At 36.5% G+C, this 26,637-nt stretch overlaps 1 protein-coding gene across 4 annotated transcripts in view; it reads left to right on the top strand.

The window, feature by feature from the left end:
* Rabgap1l (RAB GTPase activating protein 1 like) overlaps nucleotides 1-26,637 on the top strand; it is a 659,411-nt gene that overhangs the window by 87,513 nt on the left and 545,261 nt on the right. For all 4 annotated transcript variants that reach the window (XM_057769682.1, XM_057769683.1, XM_057769684.1 and 1 more), the window contains 3 exons: nucleotides 6,059-6,161; nucleotides 10,657-10,823; nucleotides 26,344-26,485. In XM_057769682.1, the coding sequence (XP_057625665.1) occupies nucleotides 6,059-6,161; nucleotides 10,657-10,823; nucleotides 26,344-26,485 (412 nt within the window). The remainder of the gene's footprint in view (nucleotides 1-6,058; nucleotides 6,162-10,656; nucleotides 10,824-26,343; nucleotides 26,486-26,637) is intronic.

Below are 26,637 nucleotides of genomic sequence, written 5' to 3' on the forward strand. Positions count from 1 at the left end.
GGTATTAGAAAAAGTGTTAAGATACTAGGTTCTAGTTATGGTCTTATAGAATATAAAGGACTAAAATGAATCATTATTAGAGAGTTTTCCCCAAAAAACCTAAAATGAGATTATAGAGTTATAAAACTGGTGTGAACTTCTGAGGCTCCTTAATCACATCTGTGTAATTTAATCCCACATTTGAGTTATCATTATCAATGGCCTTGACAGTGCCCCTATTTCTTACCTGCACAACAAATAGTTGGTAGTGCTAAACTTCGCATTTTTAATTATCAGTAGTTGTGGTTTACTGTTATCTGTTGTCTTCATATCTTAATAGTTAGTCACTGACCCTTGGCTAGATTTTTGTCTAGTAACAAGGAACTCAGTACCTCATATCGAAACTGATGAGGAGATTTTGGTTATTGGCAAATTATTCTTTGTAACAAGTACCAGTTATACTTTTTGCAACTTTGCCTAAATACTTTTGGTTTTGCTCTTTTGAGTAAGATGTTAATACTTTTGCTCCTGTGACACACCCGAATGTCATGTGAAACCGCAATCAAGTCTTCTGCCACTTCATTTTCTTTAACAGATTTTGAGAGGCATGCCAATTACATTTAACAGTTTTTATATGTACATTTATACATTTACCAGTTTTATTCATAGTGAATAATATGATTACAAATTTATTTTTAGATTTTTATACTTGAGTAAACTGAATTTACATCATTCCTACTCCATTGCTCCCTTTTCTCCATTTTTTCTTGGATTCATGATCTCTTTTGTAATTGTTATTGCTACTTACATACATACACACGTATATAGTCACAGTTTTATGACTTGTTTAGTGTTACATTTAGTGTTATTGGTATGTATATAAGTTTAGAGATGATCACTTGATATTTGATAATGAATCAGGAGATTCATCCATGGAAAATAGTGATTTTTCTCTCTCATAGGAAGTATTGACTGCCTATTGTTCTTCATCTAGGAATAGGGCCTTAGGAAATTTCCTCCAACTCCAATGGCATGTTAAGCGATATGGTCATTATTAAATTCTCTTTTTAGGCCACTGTAGTGCTGAGTTTTCATGGATGTTGTTTATTTGTCCTGCCAATTGGTCCTCTGGCTCTTAGAATCTTTTCTCTTCATTTTTCCTGATATTCTTTTAGCTGTAGGGGTTGTGTTGTAGATATCTCATTTGGGGCTGACACTCCATGGTCATTTGTTCTCTGCATTTTGACCAGTCGTGGATATTTGTTGTAGTCTTTGTTGCAAAAAGAAACTTCTTGGAGGGAGAACATGAACAAGGAAGTCAGGACCACGAGGGGTGCACCCACCCACTGAGACAGTGGGGCTGATCTATTGGGAGCTCACCAAGGCCAGCTGGACTGTGACTGAAAAAGCATGGGATAAAACCGGACTCTCTGAACATGGCGGACAATGAGAGCTGACGAGAGGCCAAGGACAATGGCACGGGGTTTTGATCCTACTTCATGTTCTGGCTTTGTGGGAGCCTAGACAGTTTGGATGTTCACCTTCTTAGACCTGGATGGAGGGGGGAGGACCTTGGACTTTCCACAGGGCAGGGAACCCTGACTGCTCTTGGGACTGGAGAGGGAGGAAAAGAGGAGTGGGGGGAGGGGGAGAGGGGCAGGAGGAGGGGGAGGGAAATGGGAGGCGGGGAGGAAGCTGAAAAATTTTTTTTTCAATAAAAAAAAAGGAAAAAAAAAGAAGCTTCTTTGGTGTGGGGTTCCTCTCTGTATGCTATGAATATGTTTTATTTCCATTGGTTAATAAAGCAGGTTCTTTGGCCTATGGCAGGACAGGATATAGGTAGGTGGGAAAACTAAACTGAATGCGGGGAGAAAGAAGGTAGAGTCAGGCAGACGTCATGTAGCCACACAAGAAGCAAGAGGTAACAAACCATGAGCCTCATGGTAATATATAGAATAATAGAAATGGGTTAATTTAAGATGTAAGAGCTAGCTTGGAATATGCCTAAGCCATTGGTCAAGCAGTGTTATATATTTTTTTTAAAGAAAACAAGCTACCAGCCAGGCGGTGGTGGCGCACGCCTTTAATCCCAGCACTCGGGAGGCAGAGGCAGGCGGATCTCTGTGAGTTCGAGACCAGCCTGGTCTACAAGAGCTAGTTCCAGGACAGGCTCCAAAACCACAGAGAAACCCTGTCTCGAAAAACCAAAAAAAAAAAGAAAAAAAAAGAAAACAAGCTACCTTTTTCATTATACATACCAATCCAGGTTCCCACTCCATCCCCTCCTCCCAGTCCCTTCACCTACCTTCCCACCCCATCCATCCAGTCCTCAGAGAGGGTAAAGCACATTGCTTTGTGGAAGGTCCAAGGCCCTCCCTACTATATCTATATTGAACAAGGTATCATCCAAAGAGAATAGTTTCCCAAAAAAGCCAGTACATGCAGTAGGAATAAATCCTGGTGCCACTGCCAGTGGCCCCTCAGTCTGCCCCAGCTATGCAACTGTCAGCCACATTCAGAGGGACTAGTTTGGTCCTATGCTTGTTCCTTCCCAGGCCGCTGGAGTTGGTGAGCTCCCATTAACTAAGGTAGACTGTTTCAATGGGTGTCCCTATCATGGCCTTGACCACTTGTTCATATTTTCATTTCTTCCACATTTCAACTGGACTTTGGGAGCTCAGTCCAGTGTTCTGATGGGAGTCTCTGACTCTGTTCCCATCAGTGGCTGGATGAAGGTTATATGGTGATGTTTAAGATATTTATCAGTCTGACTACAGGGCAAGTCCAGATTGGGGCCCCTCTTCTCCATTGCTTAGGGTTTTAGCTGGGGTCATTTTTTTGGATTCCTGGGAATTTCTCTAGAGCCAGGTTTCTTGCTAACTCTATAATGGTTCTTTCAATCAAGATATCTCTTTTCTTGCTCTCATCTCTGTCCTTCCTCCTTGTATGATTATTCGGGTGTGGGTGTCTGGGAAGTGAAACTCAGTCTCTGAGCACACTTCTTTAATGAGGAATGAGAGTTACACTTATCTGTAGGTATAACAAGAAATGCTTAGAATACAGTTAGAAGTTATAGTAATTTAGAAAAATGATAGTAATAATTTTTCCTTTACGATCTGTGAATTTTCCACTCGTGTGGATGGCTAGGTTTATGGTACCATGCATGAATTCTCTTGCATTATATGGGCCTAAAGTCCAATTATGCAAGGTGCCAGAAGAGAAAAGTAATCTGTAGTTTTACCCATTTGTTGAACTGACAGCTATAACAACAGTCCACCCAGCAGGATGTTCCCAATGGTGCAATAGTGGTACTTATCTTTTGGGTATGCTGAACTATTTTTAGCTAATAATGACTTTTCTTCCATAAGCATATTTTCCAATTAGGTGAATTGAAACTTTATCAAACTTTTTATTGTAGTTTAAAAGCTTCACAAAAGGGAAAGTCATACTTAAAAATGATAGTGTTTTTGTTGTTTTCTCATTGCTATGACAGAATACAAGATGAAAAGCAATTAAGGGATGTAGGATTTCTTGATTCATAGTTGAAGAGGGTACAGTCTTTGATAGCAGGGAAGGCCTGATAGGTACGTTCAAAGTGGGAATAACATTCAGGTGGGATTCCTCACATCTGGGAAGACCAGGAAGCAAAAGAAGGACATGCCAGCACCCTTTTCCCTCTTCCATCCAACCCTGGTCCCTGGGGCATGGAATATATCTCACACATTCAGGGTGGGTGTTTCTCATTTCAGTTTCTTTGGAATTGCCCTTATTGATGTGTCCAGAGACTTGTCTCCCAGGTCCTGTTAATGTAACAGACTAAGATCATAAACATATAGTTTCATTTGTGTTTGTATATACATATATATATGTATATATTCACACACATAATATGTGCATAATAAAATCGTATGCAACAAAATTTTAGTGTTTTTGCAAGACTGAAGAGTACAAGTAACAGAGACTCAATCTTCTACTAATAATGGGAATTTTTTGATCAGGGAAATTGTAGGGTAGGAAGTAAGTGGTTTTAACCGTATCTCTTGATACAGTTTTAACTCAGGAAAAGCCTAACAGCAAAATACCATGAAAGACAGAAAACTCAGTAAATATATGTTCTGTGGAGCTGCAGTACATATATGTTATGTGAAGCTGGACCACAATTTATTAGAGTTACTCCATAGTATGTGGATCTTTATAATTAGCCATATGTTGACATTAGATTAAAAAGGCACATTTTATATTGTAATCAGTATATTTGGAATGCATATGTATGTTCAAAACATGGAGGTAAAGTTTCGTGAAACAGTTTGTCTGTATGTGTGTGATAAAGTGCTGCCCCCGCCCCCCCCCATGCCGTCTTTGTCTTGTGGATCTCCTTTTCTTCCTTTCATCTACTTCCGTTTTTTGTCTGGACAGTATATAATTTTAAAGTTTTTTTTTTTTTTGAGAGCATCTTGTTGTATAATCTAAGCTTGGCTGTAACTCAGAATCCCTCCTTCGTTTATGAATATTGGGATTCTAATTCTGCACAAGCAGACCTGGCTTAAAAATGGGTTTTAGTGTCTCTTTCCTTCACTCTTTCTCGTCTCTTTAACAGTTTCCTAGTACAACTAAATCTGTTCTTTATATTTTCACTGATAGTTATTTTTTTTGCTACTTTATATGTGGCTTGTCACAGCTTCAGTTCTTACTGAAATCTTTAAACTTCCGTGACTAACTACCTAATTTCTGTACTTGTTCATTGAAAAAAAGATTATTACTCTAGTTCATTTTTCTGTACTCAAGCACAGGAAACATTCAAGCTTACAGAAATAGCTGGCATCTTTTAGGTAAGAAACTCATTCCTGTACTGAATGGGGACTAGTTAGTGTGGATAGTGAAGAGCTAGAGGACTGTGTGTGCACGTGCATGTATCTGCGTGTGCACTGTGATGTGTGAGGGAGAGGGAGAGTGAACTTATGGATGTTTTTAGGGTGGAGTTGCTTAGTGTGGTTCCTTTAAAATTAAATAAATAAATAAATAAATAAATAAATAAATTAAATGCTCTTTAGTTACTTCATCTCTGGAATGCAAGATTCTTGGTCTTATACAGTTTGACTAAAATTGATAGATATATTAGAAGAATATAATAATCAAGTGACTGATCCAGTTTTATAGGAATTTAGAGAAATGTCTGTAAGGAATGGAAAAAAGTTTTCTTTGTTTTGGTCTGGTTCCTTTTTCACTGTTCCTAGTACAAGGAAATACAAAAATGGAAAGTTCTGTAGATAGCATTCATGTGTCTTGGCACATGTTATCATGCTTTTGTGGGTGTTTCACAAGTTATCATTTTGGCCTGCTTTCTCTGCAACATTTATGGCCTTGTTTTCAATAGTCAAGAGCTGATTAAGTGAAAACTTTAAAATGGAGGAGATAAGGAGGGAACAGAAAAAAACTAATTTGGAGGGAAGGTAGGAGGAAGGAAGAGGGTGAAGAGAGCTGGGTTGGGGAGGAGGAAGTAAGAGTGATGGAAGAAGAGGAAAGAGAGATAAGGCTACATTTGTTGATTAGAAATAAACTCTCCATTGTGATTTCTTACTGATTTATAGATACTAGAAAATTATTAAGGTTGAAGTTTGATGATATTGCCATAAAAAAGTAACATTACTACTTTTCCCTTCTATGGTTGAGTCTGTAGATAATTGTGAGTGGGTGTATTTTATTATTTGGTCCTGGGAATTGAACTTAGTTCAGGTAATTTTATATTGTGGTCTTTTATATATAGATATTTTGATCTCAAACAAAATATCACATTTAATATACCTTTACAACTTTATGTTTTTATGACTCAGCATGAATAGGTATGCTTCTTTTCATGCAAGAAGTACATGTGTTTATACTGAACCTGTGTTTGAAGATAGCTAGAATATAACAATACTCAAAGAAATGCTTTTGTGTGGGAAAATTTACATTAAAATGTAAGCTTCTGTTTGAGTGTAGATATACATGTTAATAAATTAAATTGATTAAGGGTATAATTTTAAAGTGTGATAATTTTCCTTGTGCATACTGCCCATGATTCCTGTCTGAACTTTTCTAGGAATCCATGGGAAAGAGCTACGATGGTAGAGCTTATGTCATCACAGGCATGTGGAACCCCAATGCACCAATATTTCTGGCACTTAATGAAGAAACTCCGAAAGGTGATTTTCCTTTAATATTTTTTATTATTTCTAAATTTTATTGTGAGTAATCTTGTTTTATTACACTTTTAGAAAGTACTTCTGCCTATTTAAGTTGAAGATATTAATATTTAGAATCATGGTGAATATTTATGAAGTTCCTTTTCATATTTTTCATGTTTTTCTGGGAAAAATTCATTAGTTAAAAGAATAACTTTAAAAACCATGTTTATTAGTTTTATTAGATTATGTGGAAGACATTTGACTTTGTGATTTAAATATTGCTTTAAAGTTGGTTGTTTTATTTGGATGAGAGTGATTGGAATATGTAAGCAAACAAATTTTGGAAATTTGCATATCCTTGTTTACCATTTTAACTAAGCATTATAGATTACTTATATTTTTATTAATTACTTCGTCTAGATCTTAGATCTTTGATCTGCTTAAACTAAATTTAAAGTTTTACTTGCTTTACAGTTTTACTGAAAATGAGTTATTTTTCATTCAGTTAAATATGTATGTTCAGAATATAACAATCAACTTGTTTCATCTTTAATTTTATGTTATTTAGTTTATACCCATATTTGACTTTTGGCTAAAGACAAGAAGCATCAATGATTACTCATAGGAAAATATGCTGTTCTTATAAAGAACATTAAAATGATAGCTATTCTTTGTTGTCTGTAAAGAGAATGGGTGTTCACTAGTTCTACAAAGTACATGCATTTGATTACATACTATGTTTAAACAAAGTATTTTACAATTAAAACATAGAAAAAAATGTTTATATGAAACTGAACCTTGGGCTAGGAAGATATCTTAGCAGTTAAAGCATTTACTTCCTCAGCATGGAAGGGAATAGTAATTCGGATCCCCAGTATCCAAGTAAGTGTTTGGAATGGGAATCCACCCATAATTCCAGCCTTGGAAGGAGGAGACAGCATCCCTGGGGGAAGCTGGCCAGCTAGACTTGGCATGTTGAAGATCTAGATCTGATTGAGAGACCGTGCCTCAAGAAAACAAAAACAACAGTAAAAAAGGATCTTGAGATTCCCAGCATCAACTTTTGGTCTCCATGCTCATGACAAATGTGCATGCACACCTCCACACACTCATTGTCCCTCCTCATGTAAATATGCACACAGATGTACACACCGACTTTCTTTCTCACACACATATAAATATGCATATATATGTACTCATAAGCTCCTTCCTCCTATATGTAAACATGCATACATCTAAACACACATGCTGTCTTTCATACATGCATGTAAACATGCCTACAATCTCAGATACTCAATTTATCTGCCCCCTCACACATGCACACACCTGTTTCCCTTGTAAACACACACACCCATACTGAACACACATGCTCTCCCCAAATATAAACATGTACACACATACTGAACACATATGCTCTCACCACATGTAAACATGTACATACATGAACATTCATGCTCCATCCCCATATATAAACATGCACAATGAACATTTATGTACCCTCTCATACATATAAACACACATGAAGACATATGCTCCATCCTTACAAACTTGTAAACACATGCATACACATGAACACTCATGTTTCTTCTTCCTAAATGTAGCATGATTAATAAAAACCCTGAGACAGAAATTGGGGTTCAACCTGAAGGTCAGTAAAGTAAAACAGCCAGTCACTGTCTTTTACCTCTACCTCAGTCTGAAAATGGTGATCCTGCTTTCAGAAATCTCACAATGAGACTGTGTCTGGAGAGCTGTTCCTCCCTTCTTAGATTCCTCTCTAGTGCTGGGATTAAAGGTGTGCACCACTACCTCCTGTTTTCTGTGGCAAACTAGTGTGGCCACTGGGATTGAAGATGTGTATCACCACTACCTGGTATATAAGGCTGATCAATGTGGCTGTTTTACTCTCTGAACTTCAGGCAAGCTTTATTTTTTAAAATATAAATGATATATTACTACACCTATACTCATGTAAACATGCACACACATGAACATATACACATATATAAGAAAGTAAGAAACAGTTTTTAAAATTCAGCCTTATTCATTTTAGTATCAAATTATTGTTACAGAGTTTACTACAGGTTTGTAGTAGCACCATATAACCTTCTTTCTTCAATTGGGAGGCAGAGGCAGGTGAATCTCTGTGAGTTCAAGACCAGCCTGGTCTACAAGAGCTAGTTCCAGGACAGGCTCTAAAGCCACAGAGAAACCCTGTCTCGAAAAACCAAAAAAAACAAACAAACAAACAAATAACAACAACAACAAAACCTTCTTTCTTATAACCACTGAGAAAGAAAATATAAAGTTGAGAAAAATTTCTATTTTAATACATTTTATTCTCAATTAAAAGATTATTTTGTTAAAATAAGCTTTATTTACTTATTTTTTGAGACAGGGGTTCTTTGTAGCTTTGGTGCCTATCCTGGAACTCCCTCTGTAGTCCAGGCTGGCTGACCTCAAACTCACAGAGATCTGTGTAACTCTGCCTCCCAAGTGCTGGGATTAAAGGATGTGCTACCACTGCCTTGCTAAAATAAGCTTTTTATGCTATTTATATCATACTGTTAGGATCCAAATGATGTTTCTTTTGAAATTATTTAACATGCTACACAAACATGTTGCCTTGACTTTTTAAAAATTTCGAAGGACATTTTTGAAATTATATATTACTCAGAATTCACAAGCTAAAGAAGGCTTGATTTTTTTATGAAAACATTTTAGGCACTAGAGACAAAATATCTCTTAATTTTGTTTGAGATCCTTTTGAGTATTTAAATTTATATCTTATGCACTCTTCTTCACCCTGTACATTTATGGTACTCTAGTTGAAGTACAATGTTTAGAGAATCTTAAATTCTCTTGAATTGGTAGGGATACTTGTCCTTAGTAAATACTTTCACTTAGTAATATTTACACTTATCTCAATTATGCCTTTGGATATTTGTATTTTCCTTTAATTTAGAATTAAAAACAGGACAAGTCAAATTTTAAAAATATTTAAGAAGGCTAGGGCCATAGAGGAATATTGCTTAAATTCCAGCATTTGGGAGGCAAAGTCAGGCAGATCTCTGTAAGTTCAGACCAGCTAGGGCTATATTCTGAGACTCTGTCTAAAAAACCAAAACAAAACAGATTTAAGAGACAAAGAAAAGATTATTCATTTGTATGGTATGATCAAGCCATAAGCCCAAAATTCTTAATAAGTGTCAAGCAGGAAATTAAATAAAATGGAATTCATATTTTAGTCTATCATGATGGAAAAAAATAGGTTCTGGCTTAGAATAGTCTACATTTAGTAACAAGTTTTGCAACAAATTGAATATTTTAAATACTAAGTAGATATGTGACTGATAACACTATAATCCCTTAAAACACTTTTCGTACTTCTGCTTTTACATGTGTAAATAATATGTGCACATGTATACATATATGCGTTTATACTCATATATGTACATATATGTGAAAACTGCATGTTGTATTTCACTGAAGTTTTAGTAATGGTATTTTTACTGTGTGAGTATGTGTATAATGATTTATGTGGTATAGGTGTGACTGGGGTGGTGCGCATACCTGTGTGCCCATGTGGATGGAGACCAGTAAAAGATGTCGGGTGTTCTTCTATCATTCTCTGTTTTAGTCCCTTGAGACAGAGATTCTCACTGAATCTGGAGCCGGGCTGGCATTCAGAAAGCCCAGTGATCCTTCTGACTTGCACTACCCTAGTACTAGGACTGTAGGTATGTCCAACTTGCCTCACTTTTTAATGTCCTTGCTGGGTATTTTCCTTTCACCCAAGTGTACAAGTGTTGTTACTGTCATCTCCCCAGCTCAATTAATTATTTTTACAAGAAAATATATGCATTATGAACAGTGAAAGTATTGAGAATTCTTCAGAGGATGTTTTTCTTAGTTCACAGCACATGGAGATATTTATATCAGCAGTGCTCTACTATAGAGATTAAAATGAGAGGCCTATGCAGTTCCTCTAGTTTGCAAACATACCTTTCACTTTCTGCCATTTCTGCTCTAGGTTGAAAGAATGCATCTTTGATTTTCTAGTGATTGTCTAAGAAATCCAGTAATTTTAGAGTAAAAGTTATCTTCAACATTTTATCTGCTTTCCTGCTGTATGTATGTATGTATGTATGTATGTATGTATGTATGTATGTATGTATGTATGTTGCTGGAAATGCAACCCAAGGCATTTTCAAATTTCTCCACAGTCTTTATTTGTTATATTAAGCATCCTATTTAGAGAATGGAAAAAGACATCTGTCAGGAGATTTAGATACTTGATTATGATATAATAATAATAATAATAATAATCTGTGACTGAGAGACATTCTTGTAATACTTGATTACTTATTTAGTGAATAATTAGAAAATATTTAAAAATAAATATATAGAAGTTAATTTGCTTTTCTAGTACTGTAATTCTTGTATAAGCCAAGGAGATCTTATTTTCTTCAATAATCAAGGAATAATAAAACCCAGAAATTTTCTGTTGCAGATAAACGGGTGTACATGACTGTGGCAGTGGATATGGTAGTCACAGAGGTGGTGGAACCAGTTCGCTTTCTCCTGGAGACAGTAGTTCGTGTATATCCTGCAAATGAAAGATTTTGGTATTTTAGCAGAAAGACTTTTACAGAGACTTTCTTCATGAGGTTGAAGCAGGTAGGATGTTTTTGTTCTTTGTGTAGGAGCATTGTTATCTTTAAATTTTCCTTCCTTCCTTCCTTCCTTCCTTCCTTCCTTCCTTCCTTCCTTCCTTCCTTCCTTCCTTCCTTCCCTCCCTCCCTCCCTCCCTCCCTCCCTCCCTCCCTCCCTCCCTCCCTCCCTCCTTCCCTCCCTCCCTCCCTCCCTCCTTCTTCCCTCCTTCCGTCCATCCCTTTCCTCCATCCCTTCCGTCCATTCCTCCCTTCCTTCTTTCCTTCCTTCCTTCCTTCCATCCATCTGTCCGTCTGTCCATCTTTTCTTTTTTTCACAGGATTGCATGTATCTAAGGGTGGCTTCACACTGATTAAGTAGTTAAGGATGACTTTCCTCCACTTCTCAAGTATTAGGATTATAGATGGATGCCACCACAACCTGTACATAGCTAGGGCTCCAACCTAGGGCCTGGGTAATGCCAGGCAAGTCTCTATCTACCAACTGTTATATCCCTAGTCTACCTGCTTTTTATTTGAATGTAAATACACTCCCTTACAGCATAGCAAAAGCAGTGAAGTTCCTTTAAAAAAATTAAGTTGACTTTAAATAAAGTCAACCCAATGTAACGTTTGAAAACTATACATTTATGTAATGCACAAGTTATGTGTCTAAAGAAACCTGAAATCAAGCTCCTGTAAAGGATGATCGTATTTACTGGAAATACTGATCAAGAAAACACTAAGTTTCTGCTTTTGTCTACATTACTTGAAGCATTTACCCCCCAAACAAACCAAAACAAACAAACAGCAACAAAAACATAACAGCATCTCTCCAAAATACACAGATATGGAAATATTCTATGCTTATAAAGTTAAAATAAAAAGTTCAAGCATATCTAATGGTGATCTCTTTTTGCAATAAGTAATCTTATATTAGTTAATTTTCTCACTTTGCTTATCAGTCCACTTTTCTTCTTATGGCTGGGGTCCCATCTAGCTTAGACCTATGCAGGTTCTTTGTATGCTGCCACAGTGTTTTTTTTTTTTTTTTTTTTTTTTTTTTTTTTTTTTGCCACAGTGTTTTTGAGTTTATGTGTGTTAGTCCTGTTTTGTCTGGAAGGCATTAAACATGTAATTTCTATTTTAAAATAAAGGAAGAAGGTAACTGGAAAATAATGTAAATTCTAATAGTGTCAGTTTGTAAAATGTCTATTTTTAGTGTGTAAAAATCCTTCATGTGTGTTTTGTTAGTTTACCCACTCTCCTAATTTTATAATAATATGCCAGACAGTGGTGGCACTCACCTTTAATCCCAGCACTTGGGAGAAAGGGGCAGGCAGATCTGTGAGTTTGAGGCCAGCCTGGTCTACAGGATGAGTTCTAGGATAGCCAGGAGTGTTTCAAAATAATACTGTCTGCTTTGTAACTGTTAATATTCAAAATGCAATGTGGTAAAATCAATGAGTAAATACAGAAGACATTTATTCAGTTTCATATTAAAAATATGAATATAGCTTAGGGCTCATTTGTTAGGTACTTTGAAATTACTCTGGTTTTTATCTTTCATTAAATTATTTTAGCTGGTAGTTTTCATCAGTTTTTAATTGTTGTGGCATAGTTTTGTAGTATATTGTAAAGAACATTATATGAGCAGTATTCAAAACTTCAGTCTTCCAAATGTCTTTTAGTATTTTATGGGATTTCCCACTTTTTCTCCGTTTACTTTTCTTTTTTGCCTTTTTTTCTTTTATTCTTTTCGATAGCTTATTAGCACTGTCAAGGAATTAATTTTTTCCAAAGGATTATTCAAAGTTGTATAAAGGAACTGTATAGAAAATGGGTTGTCATTCTTATAATGACAGTCAATAATTATGATATAAATTCTGACTCATGGAGAACTAGGAAAAGTTAGCTTTTAGTGTTCACATAAAATTTCTGTTTCTCTGTCTCTGCCTGCCTGCCTGCCCTCTCCCCTCTCCCTCCCCTCTCTCCTTCCCTCTCTCTGTGTACACACACACACACACACACACACACACACACACACACACACAAATTAGAGTATTGCTAAGTATTTTATCATTAAAAATTGCTAATGTTAATGTGGCTATTGTGAATTCTATCAGAGTTTTCTTAGTAATAGCACGACTGTTTAATGTGAAGTGAAAAGGTTAAATTAGGTTCCTTGTAACATTCAGCGATTCTAAATGTGAAACTGATTGAAATGCATCTTAAATCTGAAGAAAGTGGATTCTAACTTTAGTAGTATGATCTGTATTAAAGAAAACCTATGGAAATCTGTTCAAAATATATTATTGATTAATCAACAGAAATACCTGTCTTGAACAGAAATAGTAAAAACATAGTATTGGAATATAGAAAGCTTGAATAATTAATAATATCCACATGACTATTCATAGTAAGAACTGAGATTATTATCCTCACCTCTAGCCAGACTGCTCCAAGGAAGGCCAGACTATCTTCTTGTAACTTCAGATACTGGAGCAATTTGTAGCTGTGGATCGTAGCTGGGAGATTTTAGTATAGATTGGCAGCATTGGTAGAAGGAAGGAATTAGGTGGACATTTGATGTAGTTAAGATTGCCTTTGAAAATCTGAATGCAGGCATGAATACTTTATTCAAAGGAAAATGGTTTATTTTGAGTTTCAGAGAGATTTAACACTCCATGTCCAGAACTCCTTTTATTCTAAGAACATTAGATTTATTTGATGGTCTAAGAAATAGTTCTGTGTTCAGATAGGTTTACTTCAGATTCTTGGGGAAGACACCAAATTGCATGGGATGTCCTTTCACAAGCTGTTTTTTTTCCTCATATTCTCTCAAATAATAGATGAAAGTCAGATCTGTTATAGTTTGTATTCCAACACACACTACTGTGCATTTGCTATTTGTATAACCTTAGGTAAACTCTCTGAAATGAGGACTATAATTATACTACCTCAAAGAGATGTCAGAATTAACAGAGGCTAATCATGCAAAGTCCTTAGAACAGGGATTATGACTTGATAACTGCTTAGTTGATAGTAGTGATTATTATTTTTGTTTTTATTTATTTATTTTTTAAATTTATTTTTTTCATTCAAAAATTTACACTTCCTCCCCTCCTCCCATTCCCCTCCCACTCCCCCACTCATCCTCCTCCCTCCCCCTCCCTCCTTAAGAGAGGGCAGGGAATCCTGCCCTGTGGGAAGTCCAAGCCCTCCCCCCCCCCATCTAGGAAGCTTTGCATCCAAATAGACTAGGGTCCCAAAAAGCCAGTACATGCAGTAGAAACAAGTCCCAGTGCCTTTATCAATGGCTTCTCAGTCCACCCCCATTGTCAGCTACATTCAGAGAGTCCGGTTTGATTGCATGCTCATTCAGTACTGGTCCAGCTGGATTTGATGAGCTCCCATTAGATTAGACACACTGTCTCAGTGGATGGACCAACACCTTGCAGTCCAGACTTCCTTGCTCATCTTCTCCCTCCTTCTGCTCTTCAACTGGACCTTGGGAGCTCAGTCCGTTGCTCTAATGAGTGACTTTGTCTCTATCTCCATCCTTCGCCAGACGAAGACTCTATGGTGATATCCAAGATAATCATCAGTGTGATAGTGGGGCAAGGCCAGTTCAGGCACCCTCTACTCTGCTGCCCAAGGACCTAGCTGGGGACATCCTCGTGGACACCTGGGATCCCCTCTAGAGCCAAGTCTCTTGCCAACCCTAAAATGGCTCCCTTAATGTAGATGTCTTCTTCCTTGCTCCTATATCTGCCCTTCCTCCATCTCCACCCTCCCACTCCCCCAAGAACTCTCCAGTCTTTCCCTTTTCCCTTCTATCTCCCTCTCTCCCCTTCCCCAATCCCCACCCTCATGCTCCCAACTTTTGCTCAGCAATCTTGTTTGCTTCCAATTTCCAAGAGGATCTATATATGTTTTTCTTTGGGTTCACCTTGTTATTTGGCTTCTCTAGGCTTGTGAACTACAGGCTTAATGTCCTTTGTTTATGGCTAGAGTCCACTAATGAAACCTACAGTGATGTGGCAGGATACAAGATCAACTCAAAAAAATCAGTAGCCTTTCTATACACAAAGGATAAAGAAGCAGAGAGGGAAATCAGAGAAACTTCACCTTTCACGATAGCCACAAATAGCATAAAGTATCTTGGGGTTACACTAACCAAGGAAGTGAAAGATCTATTTGATAAGAACTTTAAGGCTTTCAATACACAGATATACAGACACATATATGCACAGACATACAGTAGACACACAAACCACACCCCCAAACAAGCATGCAATTTTTATCTTTGCTTTTTTCTTCTCCTTCTGTTGCCGTTCTTTTTTCTTTCTGTTGTTGAGTTTACTAAAACATTACCACGTGACCTACAACAGAGATACAGTCCCCTCTTTCCCCTGTCTAGCAAGTAGATTCTTTCAATATACTGAAAATTTAACAAATGAAACCAATAGGCTTATTACTTCTAAAAGACAGTATGATGGCAAGTCTGTTTGAATATAGTGATATATATACCACTTATAAAATATAAGTGATGTTTAATGTTGGAATTTTGCCTATCTTATTGCTTGTTCAATATTTTGTTGAGAGCATGCATGCTTTTATGTGCATGTTCATGCATATAGGGAATAAGTGTGTGTATGTTGAGGCTAGATGTCTAGTTCAGGTGTTGTCCTTAGGTACTTCTACCTCCATTTTCAAGACAAGCTGAATTTGGAGCTTGCCAATTCAGTATGTTGGCCAGCTAGGATTCTCCAGGGAGCCTCCTATCTCCATCTCCACAGCACTGGGATTACACTTGTACAGTATCCTACTCACCATTTTAATGTGGGTGCTGGGTGCTGGAGATCAGATCAAGGTCCTAATGATTTCATGGTGGTTTACCAACTGAACTCTCTCCCCAGCTTCTAGTACATTGCTCAGCATTTGGAAATCTGTTCTTTTAAAAAAATAATTGCTGTCTATAAAAGTGATTTATGCTTTTTGTAGTGTCAAATGTATAGAATCAATTTTTTTGTTTTTGTTTTTAAGGCAAGATTTGGAAGCTCAGGCTGGCCTCAAACTCATTATGTAGATGAAGATGTTCTTAGATTTTTTGATCTATCTTCAACTACTGGGGTTGCAGGTGTGTGATATCATATCTGGTTTTATGTGATGATGGAGATTCATTCCAAGACCTTTGACATGGTAAACAAGCACTGTAAATGCTGTAAAATAGATGGAAACAGACTTGTTTTTAGGCGTGAAAGAACAGGCACATAGAGATAGAAACTTGCAAAATGCAAGTGAATTAATTGGTTTTCTTTCATAGTTAGGCACATTTGATGATATAGTCTGCCAGAAAAAATAGGTGATTTGGGTAGTTTGGTGAGGTTTCTATAAAATAGTTTAATTCTTAAAAGGTAGCTGAGTCAGCAATCCTGAAAACATGGATGGCTTTCGAATTCTTTCTTATTCTGGAGATATGTGATACATTACAAGGGACAGTCTGAGGCAGGTACACAAGAGAAAAGCAAACAAAAATAAAAAGCAGAAAAACTAATGTTATAAAAGAGATGCTCTTATGATATTAACTTTAAAGTAATAGCAATATAATACAGTCATTTATGAAATAACATTGATACCAGGATAACATTTATAAAACAAATGCAGATTTCTCCCCATCCCTATCTCTCTGTCTCTTCCTGTTTTGTGATAGAGGATTTCACTCTGTAGCTCCAACTGTCCTGGGACTCATTTTGTAGCCCAGAGTGACCTCAAACTTGATGGCAGTCTGCCTGCCTCAGTTTCCAAAATGCTGAGATTACAGTCATGAGTGACTCTCTTCTCAGCTCTAGATTGGCATTTCATAAATAAAATCAGTAAGGTTTGAATAATTGAAATAATATCTGTTAGCATATCTGATGTCATATTTCAGCACAAATGTTCTGAAAAACATTCTGCTTTTTATTATGTTTATTATGGAGAGTTTCAACTCTACTAATAAATGAATTGCATTTATTTATTGGAACATCTGTCTTAAAGTGATATTCTGAATTTTATACTGACTGTGAAAAGAATTACCTCTCATTATATGTGTTGTTTTATGTAATATGTTTTGGATTTAAACAGATGAAATAAACACTTAGAGCTTAAATATAAAGTATATAAAAATATTTAAAATACTTTAAATATAAAGTATATATATATATATATAGTGGAGCAGATGGGCTTCTCCACAATAGACAATAAAAACTAAGCCCTGACAGGAATCCTTCTCTCTAACTATAAAGTAAGGAAACTTTAGTAAGGAGAGTAAAGTTTCCTTACTTTAAAGTTAGCGTATGGGTTAATAGTATTACTAGAGACCTTTATGACATTGGGATTAGTGAGCACCAGTGAAGATAATTCAGTGACTGTCATAGTCAGAGTAACTGAAGGACAGATTACTTTTGATATATGTGATATAATATCTACAATAATGGTATAGTGTTTAAACTAAACTCCAAACTCTACTGGATCTCCGTGTTAGTAATAAGGAAATATATAGATATTATATATAGCTATGCATATGACACATGTAGATGAAAAGAATGTCCAGTACTGTGCTCTAGGGATGTAGAGACCCACAGCAGTAAAATGACATAGGGGATAGGAGAAGCTCCTTTGAGGAAATATATGCCATTTTCTATGAGCCTTGTAGAAACTTAGAGTAGAGCCTGTGTTCATAATGAAGATAATATGTATATTGGTGATTTTCTAAAGTTTAAGTTTTAGTTTTTTAAGATTTTGAATAGGTGACTCTTATTAAGGTACTAGGCTAGCCTCAAATATTGCAATTCTTCTACATTATAATGCTTCCTGAATAGCTGGAATTGCAGGTTTATTCTACCTCACTGAGCTCTGTTATTGTGACCAAGCAAAGACTCCCTTTTCAAAATTAATAGAAGGCATACTATGGTACTGGGTTTTTTTAAATTAAAAATTTTATCAGGCAATCAGGGATTGATGATAAATGCAGATACATTTTTTCTTCAGGAATGAGATCCTTGTTGTTTTATCCAGTCCCAAGTGATCAGCCCTAAACACATGTATATATATAAGCAACACTGGATGCATTCAGTAGTGTGAATATGTATTTATGAATTTGTGTGAATATATGTTTATGAATTGGAGGGAGAAGAGGCAGATGTGGAAGTGTTGTCAATACAGCTCTTATCTATGATCTTCTAAAGAAAATAAAAAATTAAATTTGAAAATGTTAAAGTAAAAGCTTTATCACACATTTAGCCATCAATGAGAACAAGGCCTATAAGTTCAAGTTGGCTTGCCCTATCTGTGTCTGAGGAATTATGGCAAGGGAGAAATGTTTTGGTGATTGGTGGGTGCCCCTACACAGAAGACGTTTCATTTTATGTGTAGCATGTGCTCTGGAGATTTTGAGTTTGCAATATCATTGGTTGGAGAAACTGGCTTCATTTCCTCTTGTCTCATATTGAAAAGCCCATTCTGAATGCTAAGGATCACCAGCATAAGGTCTGGACTTTTTCTGACAGTCATCTTCGTTAATGAAGGAATTTATGTGTTGGTGATTCCAGGGTTTAGCTGATTTCATCAGCACTTTTTAGACTATAACATGACAATAAGTGGAAATGATAATAATTTGATACTAGGTATGAAACTAGTTCCCTATTCTGTCATTTGGTTGTGTTTATAAACTGTTATTTCTTTATTTGTAAAGTCAAGATAGTATCTACCACATAGTGTTGTTTGGTTATTTTCTCATTCATTCACCAAGCAATAAGTGTCTGTTTGGTGACATTAATTGATATGGGCTCTGTCCTAAGTGTAGATTTAATGTTAAAATAACCTGTATTTTCTTTCTATCTCTGTCTGATTGCTGACATATTGGCCGAGGATTCTTTGGCTCAATTTAACTTAGATATCATGAAAAGGAAATGTAGTATTATAGCCCTGACCAAAAGTTCTCAGCAGCTGACAGGCACTAACTGTTTTCCTAGCTGCTCTTGGCAAGACCTCCAAGCAAACACTCAGTAGCTGGAGTCAGTGACTACCAGAAACTTTTAGCAGCTCCTCATTACTGGATTAGAAACTGCTGGCAGTTCTAGAGCTTCTCCAGCAGTTTTTCTTGAGCCATTCCAACCATCTCAGATTTTGGTAGCTTTAGCAGGTCTCTGGATAGTAGGCATTTTCTAGGCCTGTAGCTCTTGGTAGTAATGTCATCAGATCAACTCACTCTACTTGAGGTACAAATGATGAATTCTGGATTGGATATTTCTTAATAGGTCTAGCTCTTTAGAGCATGCTGGAAACCATGGGTTTGAACCATGCCATAACTTAAACCAAGCATGATGCCATATGCCCATAATCCCAGCACTCATGTGGTAGATGCAGGAGGGAGGATTAGGAGTTCAACATCATTCTTGGGTACATAGCACGCTCTAGGTCTGCCTGGGCTATTTGAGACCCTGGTACAAGTAAGCAAGCAAGCAAGCAAGCAAGCAAGCAAGCAAGCAAGCAAGCAAGCAAGCAAGCAAACAGTTGGCAGTAAAATCATTCCAGGAAGGCTTTATTAGGGCCTATGCTATAGCACATAGCACAGAATAGAGCATAGATTTTCTAGCCTGACCTGAAAGAAAGTGAAGAAATCTGCATATGTAGTTGAAAAGGGCAGTCCAAAATACATGTCATTTTCTGACTGGTAACACAGACTTTCTGCATTGCTTGGCAGTCTTCACAGGCTGTAATGAGGAGGAGTGGGCTTGCTTTTTTAGCCACCTGGCTAGCTTAACCCCTGAAATAACCACACAGAAATTGTATTAATTAAATTACTTCCTGGCCCATTAGCTCTAGCCTCTTATTGGCTCTCACATCTTGATTAACCCATTTCTATTAAATCTGTGTGTCACCACGTGACTGTGGCTTACCAGCAAGATTCTAACCTATGTCCATCTCAGGCCAGAGATTCATGACGTCTGCCTGTCTCTGCTGTTTTTCCCAGCATTCTGTTCTGTCTTCCCTGCCTATCAGTTCTGTCCTATCAACTAGGTCAAGGCAGTTTCTTTAATAACCAATGAAAGCAACACAAATATAGAAGGACCTCCTACACCAACAGGCATACTGGGCTTGTCTGTTCTGACTGTCAGTGGTGAGAGAGGTGTTTCTCAGAAACTGGAATAGGGACATCTAAAGTGGTTGCAGCATTGGGGAATGTGTCTGGAGTAGTCATAAGTAGTACCCTAGTGAAATATTTTTAATGACCATACCGGCTGTGACATCAGAACAAAGTTTTCTCTGCAGCTATTATAGAGGTTATATCACTAGGTAGGTGCAATCTCCAAACTCAGCGATTGTACTTCCCAAGGCTTCCTTTGGCGCTCTAGTGATACTGGCAGCTAGATTTAGACCTCTGCTGGTGTCATGACAGCCTGAATTGGCCACTGACATAGCCTCCAATTGATAGCTTCCATGGCATTTGTGGAGATTATGATGTCAATATTCTGGTTTCCAGTACCTCTAAGGGACTGTGGAGAAGCAGTAATGATGATTACAGCCTTTATTAGAGGGCCGCAGGCATGGTAACTCCAGTTCCAGTCTAGCATATATCTCAGTGTAACCTGGTAGATCTGCCAGGCAGTGCTTCAGAGCATAGACTGTTAACAGAATAGCAACAAACAACCCAACTATGGTAGCTATTGCTATCTTCTTTGATTCTTCTTGGATGTCTACATTTTGTCTCTAGTGTTACAAGTGGTGTGGTCCCCAGATCTCATCCTTGCTCTTCCTCTGCTCTGTCTTGTAGGCCTGGTCTGACTTTCTGGCTGTACCTTAGGGTGGTGGCAGCTGCAGCTGAGCAGTGGCTATAGAGAGAACTTGACAGCTGTAAGCTAAGCATCTGAGCATTGACACTTGTCCCTAACAATCCCTAACCCTCTGACCATTTTAGATGAACAAATGGAAAAGTGTTTTAAAATAAAGTGAGTGAAGAACATCCCCTGAAGATATGCATGTAGAGATTGCTTGATATATGTTACCGCAGAGAGCATAATCCTTGATTCTGTGAAGGAAACCAGAGTTCAATATAATGTTGCATTCTTTAGTAAAAAGTCCTGAATGTACTCCTGGTTAATCTGACTTTGTGGGTGGTGCTATTTTATGGGCTTGGGTCTCATACCTGAATTAAAGGGAGACGTCATGCTGAACACAAGCATTCATCATCCTTTGTCTGCTGACAGGCTGCAGTGTGAGCTGCTACCTCACTTTACTGCTACCATGCCTTCCCTACTTGATGGATTGTGCCCTCAAAATGTGAGGTCCCTGTTGTGTGCCCCCTTCACGCTTAAGTTGTATTGATCAGACATTTCTTTTGTTGTCACTAGGAAAGTAACTAATACATTTTCTCTACCTATTACCTTATAAAGAAAATATATCCCATTGGAACTGGGGGTGGGGTCGAGGATACCTAATTACTAAAATGTCTCTTCTCTTTTGGGTGTCTGACTTTTCGTTAGGTTGGAAACTAAGAACTGCTAGTGTTAAAACGGATAAACAGAAATGAAATACATATGGCATGAAGTTAGAAAGAAGAGAGGACTGTTTTTCGAAGGGGAGGCAGCAAGAGGGGAGCATGAGGACGGGGAATGCATTATAAGAGGACATGAATAGGGACAAAGTATGGTGGCATATGTTAAAATGTCACAATAAAACACATTACTTTCTATGTGATTAGAGGATAATAGAAATAGATTAAAATGAATAAAATGAAAATTACCATTGAAGATGCTTTTCAATTTATACCTATTTATATAAATATGCTCAATAACTAAGAGAAACTGAATAATAATGATAATAATAATTCTTTCTGCTGAAAGCTGAAAATTAACAAGCTATGGAAAGATAAGATATAGGATGTATTTTTGTTTGTTTTGCTGACTTAGCATTTCTATTTATAGTATAATTCTTATTTGTCTTATGAATAGGCAAATAAAACCTCCTTGGAAACAAATTCCCTATTTATACAGACAATTTTTGTTAAACACGAAATCTTGTATATCAGAATTTCTTAACTTTTTCCCACTCAGGATTCCTTTTTGTATGAGAAATTTGTGTACTGAACTAGGTGTATAGATATTTAAAATAAGTATAGAAATAAAACATTTACAATAATAAATCATTCATAAATTTATTACATAACAATTCTTTGAAATATAAACAATCTACATGTTAATGAGAAGCATGTGCTTTTTTGTATAAAGAATGAACTGTTAGGTGAATAGTTGATACTACAGAATGCAGAGCATCTTCAAAGTCTTTCAAAATTGATTGGTATTTTGATTTTATAATCAATTCTGAGAATGCTGCTTTGCATCATAAAGTACAAAATGGCAAAGTATAGTTAAGGTCATTTCAGAAATTTTGGAAATTCTGTCTAAGTCCAAGCAAAATTCATAGAATTTTAAAAAAAGATAAATCTCAACTATTAACTCAAATAATAATTTTAAAAACAAGTGGTGTAATGCAATATAATCCAAAGTATACTAGCTTGATAGAGTAACATGCTGAGGAATGATGGTAGAAAAAAGTGAAAAATCTTTATTTTTTGTGGAGTATGTTTCAGACATATGTGTAGTAAAATACTATTTATAATATTTGACAGTCAGAAATGTGAGCCATTGTTTTTCAGGCTGTAATTGATATGTGTGACATGATGGCATATGCAATGCAGAATGGACATGTTGTATTCAGAGCCAGGGCTTCATTGAAGTTATGTGATGTAATGGTGGGAATTTTTTCTGCCAGAAAACCTTGGGTTTTACTGCATGTTTGATTTTGAATTAAGTTGTTGCACATTTAAAAACCTTTTACTATAGCCACATTTTTTATGACCTGTACACCATTTACATGATTCTATGTAGGATAGTGACTCACAGGTTAGAAGGCTGGTTTGTAGATAGAGGTTTGCAGTTCAGCTCTGCACCAGCATTGCTGTGATCCTTTGAAAATAAATCTTGCTTCTGAATCCTACTCCAAAGATCATGACCAAAGATATTAGTGTTTTAAATTGAAGAAATGCTTAATCTGGTGTCCTTACTTATAGCCAGTGTTCTGATCCTTGACTTGTAAGGATTTGTATATTATTAGAGATATCACCATATGGTCCTTTGTATTTTTCATACTGAAAAAAGCTTTTAGAATTAATTTGTATAACTAATGATCCTTTGTAAGTCAACCTATACTTGTTAAGTACTTATTATGTATTTAAATTTATGCTGCTAAACTTGACAGTTTTTTCATAAATACAGATTGATTTTTAGTTGTCTAATAATGTATGACTATTGAAAACAAAATCATATTAGTAAAAGTACCTCATTCGAACTTACTTGCTGAGTACAATATTTAGGTTCACAACAGTAGATTTGTATAGAAAACTGAGTGCAAGTGAAGTACGTAACACTTCTCCATTACAACAGCAGAGTTTAACAGTTGTGACTTGTAAAGTCTAAAGTATTTCTTGTATTGCCCTTTGTAGAAAAAAAATTGTTGATGTCTAAGAAGGATAATGTTGTAAGGAGGCCACTTGTTTTTTCCTGGCTGCTCAGCCCCGAAATAATCACACAGAAACTGTATTATTTAAATCACTGCTTGGCCCATTAGTTCTAGCTTCTTATTTGCTAACTCTTACAGCTTAATTTAACCCATTTCTAAGAAACTGTATCACCATGAGACTGTGTCTTACCAGGTAAAGTTCCGGTGTCTGTGTCCAGCAGGCTACCTGACTTCTCTCTGGTTCTGCCTCCTTTCTTCCATCATGCCCTTTAGTTTTCCCTGTCTACCTAACTTCTTCTCTATCAGCAGACCAAGGCAGTCTTTATTAACCAATGGTATTCACAGCATACAGAGGGGAATCCCACATCAGGATAATTGCAGTATTAACATCCTATCTGATGAAGTCCTGGCCAGTATTTTTTTTTTTTTAATAAACAAGCAAAACAAAACCAGATTCTGTCTAGTAGTGGTGAATAATGAGCATTCTTGTTTTGTTCTCCAACTCAATAGGAAAGCTCTCAGTCCTTTACTGCTAATTTTGAAGTTAGTTATAAGCCTTCTACTGGTTCTCTTTAGGATGAGAAAACTGTATTGTATTTCTAGTTTGTTGAAGGTATTTTAAAAACATGGATGAATTCTGAATTTTCATATTTTGCATCAGTTGATGTGATCCTGGGGTCTTTCATTTTTTAATTTGTTAATATTATGGAGTACATTGACTTCTTTTTTTCTCCCAATGTTGAACTAGCTTTGCATTTTCCAGATAATTCCCATTTTATTCATATATATTTATATAAAATTAGTAATTTGACCTTTATACAAATTTATAATAAATTTAATTAAATTTGCTATATATTTCTGTGTATAAATAACATTTTAAACATTTATCATATTAATAGTTAATATTCTGACTGTATAATTATTATGTAACATTAATAGTATGTGTATTTATTGGCATACATAATAGTGAGTTTCAGTGTGATATTTTCATACATGTACATAATATATTTTGATCACAGTCATATCCCCTCCCACTTTATCCTTTCTTGTCCTCTTCCTACTTACATCAATTCTTTTCCTCTTTTCAACTAGCCCCTGGGGTTGTTTGCAGGTATATGGGCATCTCATTGGTGACTGAGCTTTTGAACAAATTATCTCTCATTCTCCATCAGTCTTTAAATGCATAGAAATCTTTAGGGATGTCTGGGCCCTGAATCTTCTATCACAGGGTGTTTTCTGGTTCAGTTTTGTACATATAATCACAGCTGTTCTTAGTTCATGGCTATAGCCATGTCATGCCCAAAAGTTAGGATACCATTCCACACCCTAACCCTAGTTCTTAATTTTTTTTCTGTCCCTTCTTCCATGTTGTTCCTGAGTCTTGGATGGGTTATCTCATTTATAACTGGGCATTCAAAAGTCATTTAATTTTAGTACTTTGAACACTTAATGAGACTCTGAGGTCACTGCTGACTAAGGCATAAAGAGCTATTCTTACCATAGCTGACAGACAGTAGTACTAGTTTGTGGGTACAGTTATTTAGAAAGCAATATGACAACCATATCATGTCCATTTAATAAAAGAGCTGCAGTAGCTTCCCTACTGTGACTTATAACTCCCTCAGTTGTGAACTTTTGACCTTGTTTGTGGGATCAGATTTGAATCCTCTCGTTGGACCAGATGACAAATGTGTAAGAAAGTGGTTGGTTACCCTATGAACAGACTAGCCACTGTTGCACCCATGGGCTCATTTGGCCAACTGGTCAGTATTATTGCACACAACATCTATAGCTGAGTCAGATTGTGGATGATAATTTTCCTTCATTAAACGGTCAAGTAGCTGATTTTGATTTGCTAATGTAGATATATTGTTGTATGTTGTTGCAGATTGTTCCCTGGGACTTGTGCATGCTAGATAGGTACTCTGCCACTGAACTGCAATCCCATCCAAGATTTGCTAATACATAGTTGAGATTTTTGTATATTTTTATGAAGGATATTAGTCTGTGGTTTAGACATGGAAGGATTGGCCCCAGATGGTGATATAATTTATCTTGTCCCTCGTTCCTTCGTGTGTTGCTGTTTTTCTGCCTCATATCTGGCACGAGGTGAATCACTTTGCTCTATCATGTATTCACAGTAACCATGATGATCTTTTCTAAGTAATCATAACTGTAGTAAATCTCCCTGTATACTGTGTTTAGGTTTAGATGTTACTCACTAGTATGATTTCTATGTTTTCATTTTTAATTCAGTTTGAAATGTATTCTAATTTAAACATTCCTCTTTGGATTTTTTTTTTTAAGAGGTAGGGTCCATGTAACTGAGCCTGGCTTTGAAATTGAACTTGAACTCTTGATCCCACTGTCTCCAGTTCCCAAGTGCTAGGATTACAGATATTCACCACCATGGTGCAATTGGTATAGTTTGCTTCTAAGCAAGCATGCAGACTTGAGTTTAGATCCCAAGCCTAGACTCAGAAAAGAAAGTGGTTATATAGAGTTACAGTCATTAGTTGGTGAGTCTAGCTGTTATTTCTTTCTCAGCATGAGATAGCCAATAATCAAGCATCATTTGCTGTCTGTCCTAAAACTTGTGATGTCTTGAAGAATAATTGAATTATATCAAAATGGTTAGTAAGTTTAGTTTGGTATATAATGCTAGAAGCTTACCAACATGTACACATCTCATCACTGGAAAAAAATCATAGGCAAATCATTCACTTAAATTATGCCAAGGACAATGTACTAAAAATCTTTCAAATTCTACGTGGTTTAGATAAATGTGATATGTTGTTCTTCATTTTAGTTGTTTTTAATGAACTATTGTTATACTATTTATCCCATATATATATATGTATATGTATGTATGTGTACACACACACACACACACACACACACACACACACATCCCCTCCCCTAACTTCTCCCAGGTCTAGCTCACTTATTTCTAATATTCAGATATATGATTTTATCTTTATCAGTCTGAGGGAAAAGGCCATAGCAGTGCTGGAGATGCAATATATGAAGTGGTGAGTCTTCACAGAGAGTCTGACAAAGAAGAGCCAGTCACTCCTACTAGTGGAGGGGGGCCAATGTCACCCCAGGAGGATGAAGCAGAAGAGGGTAAGAACTTGAATGTGTTCAAAAGTGGAGTGTGCATATGTGTGTGCATGCATGCGTGTGTGTGTGTGTGTGCATAAACATGTCCTCACTCTGGGCAGTTGTTGTTCCTAGTTCCTGACACACTTATTTTAGATTCTTTGACATGCAGAAGG

The sequence above is a fragment of the Chionomys nivalis genome, chromosome 5 (genome assembly GCF_950005125.1).
Source record: "Chionomys nivalis chromosome 5, mChiNiv1.1, whole genome shotgun sequence".
NCBI lineage: Eukaryota > Metazoa > Chordata > Mammalia > Rodentia > Cricetidae > Chionomys > Chionomys nivalis.